Raw genomic sequence first — 7,370 nt, forward strand, 5'->3', positions numbered from 1 at the left:
TCGTAATTAGCATAACATGCAGACGACTCACCTATGTCATTGTTTTGTATTCTTTGTAGGCCGTCTGGTACATGCATTTCTTTTTTTACTTGCTGTTTGCAGATAAATCATTTGGAAATTAAATAAACAATTGAGGCATGGAAACGTCCGTGAGCCGAATAACAGACTTAAAAATCCCACAATTGAGGTACATAAAGAGAAAGAGAGAGAGAGAGAGAGAGAGAGCAGGGACCATGTTCCGTAATCGCTCATTCCAGAGGTAGGCATTTATCAGAGGACAGTGAAGGCACCATTTCCGTCAGTCTTCCGCTTGTCGGATACACAAGCGCCTGCGAAACATGACTGCGTCTGTTGTTGTCCGAAGGTTAGCGGCTCTGTCGGGGGCTTCTGCAGTGGCAGCAGGGGCATACGGGGCTCACGGTAGGAAGTCTACGTTATCTTACAGTCCACACTCATGCACGAGTCTCTAAGTATCGTTACACAGTCCGGAAAACACTGCCATGTCAACGCTTACCACTCCAGCCTCCGTCCCAAAAAATGCCAATTCAAGATTGGCTTCTGTACCGACGCAGCTGCATGACGCTAAAATAACAAATACCGGCTGTGTTTATGTGTCCTGGGCTGATGATTCATTCGGCATCCAAAAGACACACCAAGCAGCGCGTTGTTTTAGTCAAATATACACTTTGTGTAATCAAGGTGACCGCTCCCATTGTGAGACATGGTGGAGGAAGGCTTACTTCCTCCACCAGGTAAACGTGGTTCGTGTCAAGGACACCTAAATTGAGACACATTAAGTCACGGACCCCCCTTTAATAAGATTTCGCTTTACGGACTTCCATCTGATAATATTTGGTTTGTTAGATATGATTAATATCAGAATTCTATAGCTGTCAACTAAAGCTGAGAAGATGACTGATCATAATAGTCCCTCCTATGACTCTCACTCACATTGGGTTCACTTCTATGGTGAATGAAATAGTCAAAATTAACTACCGGTATTCGACATTTTTCTGGAACTCCCGCAAGGACCCCTGGGGGTCCCCGGACCCCTTGTTGAGAACCACTGGTATAAACTGACACAAAGCTTCAAGCCCTTAAGGGCCTCGTGATCCATTAATAATAATTACCAAAATAGCGTGTGGAGAACTAAAGGGAAGTCGGTTGTTTGCCATTAAAGTTGTCATTAAGTGCATCAGATTATATGTGAAAGTCATCTTTAATTCATATCACATACATATTGTCCTTTTCTCTTCCATATTTCTTTCTTTAGGTTTCAAAAACAGCGACCCTGATGACTACCAGAGAGTGGTATGTATGCAGTAGGCCTACTGTGATCGCATATTGTGATATTACATTATTTTTTTTCTTCAAACCTTCACCACTTGATTTCTTCCCTAGTTTCCTAATACAGTTTCTACTTCAGAGATCATGATCTTGATTATGCAGTTCGGAGATTGGTTTTAGTTTAGTGCTCAAATTTAGACTTACTGTAGCAGTGTTGTTGTTGTTTTACTCAAGTGCCTGTGAGTTTGGTTTCTTTCCCAAACATATTTATGTGGAAACTTTCTGAATGGCGAAAGACATTGAAAAGGGCTTTTAAAATATCTCGTTTAGAATAGAGTCATTGATTGATTAAAATTATGCAATAGGTGGATGATAGTAACCAACTCCCCTTTTACACGAGTAGCAACTCAAAGGGTAACTTCACCCTGGACCCTATTTCCCCATGTTATTGTGTCACGTGACTTGTAGCCGGAAGACAACGGTGTAAATGTGAGGGTTGTCAGAGTTTGGTGGCTGCCGTCTGCAGCGTTCTCCCTTAATAAAGTCAGTCAAATTCAATTAAGAAAAACGTTGTCCCCGTTAGTCACTTTGACACAAAAAACATAGGAAAATAAGGTTGGAAACATACCTAAGTCACCCTTTAAACACTGTCTTGTAGTCCATTTACACTGTACAGTAGTAGCCCTGGGCTAGCTTTGCTAGGCAGAAGTTTTCTGAACCCTCTGTGTCTGTGTGTGTTTGTCTCTCCAGCTTTTTGAAACCGCCAACAAGTACCATTTCTACCACAGCCTGGCCCTGCTGGGTGCTGCCCACTCTGGCAAACCCGTTGTGGTGAGTATGCCAGCCTGTAATACCAACTCTCAGGGCTGGGTGCACTCGAGCGTCCCTTTTAAAAATGTAACGAGTGTGACGGTGTAATTCTGCCATTACCCGTCTGACCCGACTCCCCACTCAGAAAACCAGTCTCCCTTTAAGCCGTAACTACAACCCCGTGGCTAACAGCTGGCAAAGGAGCAGTGAAGTTGTCGTTAAGGATTTTTCTTGTGTGTCCTGGCTTCATCACATTATGACTAATGGAATCCCCAGCACACGTGTGCACACGTATGTGCAGTGTAAAGGTTATCTTAAGATCCATTAACCACAAAAGATTTGATTGAAAATCAAGCCAGATTAGCTGTGATCCATGTGGGGGGCCAAACCAATCAGGATCTCTTGGCTGTCACATTGCCTCCAGGCTCGGTGTTTCCTGTTGGACATCATATACTTCCTTTCTCCAATTCAGAATGAGCTATTCTTATAACCCCACTACTTCTGTCTAATAGTGTTTAGGTTCAGTTTGACGAGTCTCACATCTCTCTCCCCCTCAATACAGGCTGGTACGCTCCTGATAGCGGGCATGGGGATGTTCTGTGGCTCCCTGTACCACCAGGCCATGACGGGGGACCCTGGTCTTCGCAAGATGGCTCCCATGGGGGGCATGGCTATGATCGCCGGCTGGCTGGCCCTGATTCTCTGAGCCGCGACAGTTCACGTCCCTTCCACGTGACACAAAACCTGTCAGGCTGTTAATGGACGAACTGGAGAGCGAGTGAGAGTTATGTCACCCGTCTAAACCACACCCTGTCCCGGGTGGTGGGTGTCAGCGGGAGATAAAGTCACAACAGGATTATCACTCTCCTAACATTGCGGTCTGTTTCTGATTGGTGTCACTGAGTTAAAACGGATAGGCAAAATGAATAGGGCATGACATAACATTTTGAATGTCATGTCAACTGTCTACTGGGAATGAAACCGTATATCTTGTTGTTTCTTTGTTTTTACTATATTGCCCCCTACTGCAGTAAATGCAGTTTCTACATTTCTGTGCATTTATACAGCATAGGTATGGCAAATACAGTGAAGATGAAGAAATAAATGTATTTTTAAATGAAATAAATTTTGTTTTCCGACATGTAATTGGGTTGGCACATTTTTTTCCACACTAGTGCAGTCCCCACTAAGGTGAAGTTGATCGGACGAACGGTTGTCAAAAACTTGAATGACATAATACGGTCATACAGACAGAGACTCCTTCCCTTTTAGTTTGATGGATGAGTTTTTATTACGTTTCATTCATGGTCCCCAGAAGATGAACCCCACTAACATCTGCTTTGTCAGTGCCACCACAAGGTTGATTTAAGACTAAATGCTTGCAAAACTTTGCTTTTAGTGCTTGTTAGCACGCCAATACTCTATAATGGTGACCATAGTAAGCGTATACCTGCTCAGCGTGCCGAGGTTAACCGTTTGATGCAGACTTAACCAGCTGCCCTTAGCATATGCAGACAGACAAAAGTTCGTACTAACCACACAGTCCTCTGCAGGCCACCTCCAGTGCTGATGTTGGGTACATCCATACATCAAAGCCTCCCGGGTGGGTTTACAGCTGTTGCAATACCGATATGCAAACTAATCCCAATTGACTGACGCCAATGCGAGTGGAACACGGCTCCTCAGTGTGTGGTTTTCAGCAGACGGTGGATAAACTCAGGATTCACCACCTATAGCAGCCAATGTTAAATCATCTCTCTCGCAGTGCTGAACGTCTTCACAGCCTCAAGCGTTTGATCCTCTTAAGTGTCAGGACACAAAGGAGTTCATTACCCATGGCCTCTCTTTAGCCGGGGCCGAGTTCCAACCACTCCGCATTCAAATTGAAAGTGAAATCCATTGAAACACTCATTTGCCTTCCTGACTGTAGAGGCCCACCAATGGGGGACCTTTAGAAAATAGCTGTATAAATCTTCGGGTCAATTGCTCGGCACATGAGCCCAGGCTCTGCACAGAAGAGATGGCGCTATTGACTGAACACATTGCCAATGTGCTCTCGATCACGACTCATAAAACCCTCATTAGAATTAAACAGCTATTGGGAAGCATTCTGCTGTTCCGGGACCAAGCAATCGGGCAGCAAAGAAAGCTCCGACGCCCAGTCGCATATGTCTGACTCACAACTTTCAAATTCATGGGAGACACATGACTGAACGTTATCGGGTGGACAGCCTATTTAAAGTGCCAATGTCTTCAGCTATACACGTTAAATACTTGAGGGTGAAAATCATGTGATTCTCTGACAAGAAGTCAGCGACACATTTTGACCAGTTTCACAATGCAGTCTTATTTTAGGGCAATATATGTCTCTCCTGGCAGCTGACAGTCAGTGGATCCTGTTGCTGTTCAAATCCAGCTGGATCACGATGTTCCGCATTCAATGTGTGATCACACGAGAGGAGGAGAAATAGAAAGTGAGACGCTTGTGTCTGCATTAATCTCCTTTACAGTAACTTTCAAAGTTATTCAGCCCTCTGTGTAGTGCTTATCTTAGCATCGGTTGTTTTCTACTCAGTTTACAGAGTAAAGTAGATTCAATGGGCTGTTGTTGATACGGACCCCCAGAAAAAAAGACCCTCTAATTTCAAAGTGAGACAAGATCTCTACAAAATATTTGTTTCACCCTCTCTAAATTTGCAATTAGTATGTCGCTACATTCATTTTGCCATCTATCCTCAGGATAGCCGTGCTAATCTATTGGGGGGAATGTAACATAATTAAGTTCAGTATAGTGTGACAAAACAGCTACCGAGCTCGCAATTAAAAGAATAACCAAAATCCGCAACAATAATTCAACATTTGACTTGTGTTGCGTTATGTGCTGGACTATTTGTCCTCAAGCAGTTGCCAGACAACCACCACAGACCTCCGGAGGTTGCCTAGCCAAGAAATAGTCTAAAGCCAGATTGTCATGTTGCAAATTATTGATTTAACTGTGTTCCAAGGGACGTTCTGTGACTTGGAAACCCCTGACTCGTGCTTTTTCGATCGGCTCTTCGCCGAGTTGCTTGGAGTGCAGACACGGCAGACTTCACGTCAATGTAGGAAAAGCACAGGTGTTACTAATAACATTAACGATAGTGACCCAGTAGGCCATGACAGAATGAGAGTGAGCCAGCATGAACAGCAGAGGCCGCTTTTCCTACTGTGATATCTTTTTTAAAAAGGCCTATTGGCTGCACCTGTGATGATTTAGATGCGTGTCGTATTAAAGGCGTCAATGATCAGTGTAAAAAACGAAAAACACATCAGATCCCGCTTGATTCCATGTTGTTTGTAGGCACTGCATGTACCACACATTATAAAGCGGGATGGTCTGCACAAGCAAACCCACTGGCAGAGAGCCCGTCTGGGGCTTTGCCTCCGCATCCGTCTGCACTGTAGTGGGCGGCAGAGAAAGAAGGAGCAGATATTGTTAATTATACCTCCGGGGACTTCGCCTGCACTTCACAAGCTTTCCTATCCTTTATTTCTCTTACACTGCACACGGATTTAATTACATCAGCTTCTTCCTTTGGGGGGGGGGGGGGGGGGCTCCTAGTTCCATTGATTTCTTGGTCGGAGTCTGTTTTGGTTGAAGATGAAGAGGGCGGGTGTGTGAGAATCATCAGTCGGGAAGGAGTAGGGTGATGGAGCGCGTTTAGGAGCCAACTGTGGAAAGGCGTGTTGCTCCAGATCCTCAAGACCTGGAATGAAACACGTGACCTGGCCATCTTACATGATCACCTACAGCTTCCTCCGTCTTATTCACACGGACCAGGGACACACACAAATATCTACCCAGGGACACACACACACACAGGCAATATACTAAAGTGCTTGCTGTATAATAGACACCACAGAAGCGCCAAATCCTCTCTCAGGCATCAATGAGGCGGTGGCACCTCGCAACAGTGAAGCAGAATGTCTGTAATGGCCGTCCCGGTTTTTCAAAGCCACTTAAACGATGGTCAGCGCTAGCCCACCCTCAGATGGATTATTCCCTCACTTCAACGGACACTGAGGCCCCATCACCACTCCCTCTGTTTCACGGCTTTATACTCAATTATTTCACTTCTGCGGCACAGCGGTGACAGCCACGCATCAGAGGAGCTCAGGGGACGACGCCAGGGAGCTGCCATTGTTATCGTATCACCATAACCACTACCAGCAGCAGCAATGCAATGTCTGGGCGGCATTATCTAACCAGCTGGGGGATGCTAGATGGCGGTAGTGGTTGGTGTTATGGTGTTTTTATAACTTTGAGAATTCAGCAATGTTTCATAAGTCAGAGTGAGACATGTAGCACATCTCTTTACCGATATGTCATGTTTTATTATACATGTACCATAGGGCTGCAGATAGCAATCATTTTAGTACTGACCTTATGTTCGCTACGTCTACACAAGATGTACAATACTACTAGAAATTAAAACCCACCTGGAAGAAACGCTTTCAGCCCTGTTTAGAACAAGGGGTGGTGGTGAAATTCAGCCTTTTGTGCTGGAAAGAGTATTACAACGACAAAACCCTTGATCCGGACAAAAACATTTTGAAAACAGATGGAAAAAAAGAATGTTTTGCCAAAAGTAACTTTTTTTTCATAGAGCAAAACTTGTATTCATGTGTTCTATAGTCATAAACACAGGAGAGAAAACAACCTGAGATCAGACTTAAAAAATGAATCACCAGAAATGTTTTCCCCTCTCTCCTCTCAGGGCTTCCATACCACCTCTCACAATTTATTTAATTGTTTTACAGGTGTGAGCAGCTCCGCTGTTTCCTTGGTGCATTGCAGTGTAGCAGAATAGTGTGCATCAACGGCCCACTCAGAAATGATATGCATGCTTGGATTATACTTTATTTTGTCGCTTTGGGTAATACACGGAAAACCTGCTTGGAATCAACATATAGTATGGATTTACGACATGGCATAAAAGTCTACAGCCATGCCAGCTAGTAAGATAGAAAGAATAAAGAATTTACTATTTGGCATTGATAAGATAAGATATGATAACATAATCCTTTATTAGTCCCACAGTGGGGACATTTGCAGGATTGCAGCAGCAGAGTGTGCAACAAGAGACGTCAGTAAAAAACAAAACAAGAAAAATAAAAACAGAACAAGTACAATAAAGAGTCAAACAGTAAAGGTATAAATAAGTATAAAACGCAAACAACAGAACTTCAACTTGTTGCTCGGTTAAAAGACATTTTGGTTGTAGTGTTGTTGT

At 44.0% G+C, this 7,370-nt stretch overlaps 1 protein-coding gene across 1 annotated transcript; it reads left to right on the plus strand.

The window, feature by feature from the left end:
- Positions 1-253: 253 nt before the first annotated feature.
- On the plus strand, positions 254-3,238 carry tmem256 (transmembrane protein 256). The gene is made up of 4 exons (XM_076087000.1): positions 254-420; positions 1,274-1,311; positions 2,038-2,118; positions 2,660-3,238. Exons 1-4 carry the CDS (start codon positions 339-341, stop codon positions 2,801-2,803), a joined length of 345 nt encoding a protein of 114 aa, XP_075943115.1. The 5' UTR covers positions 254-338; the 3' UTR covers positions 2,804-3,238.
- Positions 3,239-7,370: the final 4,132 nt, after the last annotated feature.

Source organism: Anarhichas minor, unplaced genomic scaffold, assembly GCF_050575085.1.
Source record: "Anarhichas minor isolate MPS153535 unplaced genomic scaffold, ASM5057508v1 ptg000009l, whole genome shotgun sequence".
In the NCBI taxonomy this organism is placed as follows: Eukaryota; Metazoa; Chordata; class Actinopteri; order Perciformes; family Anarhichadidae; genus Anarhichas; species Anarhichas minor.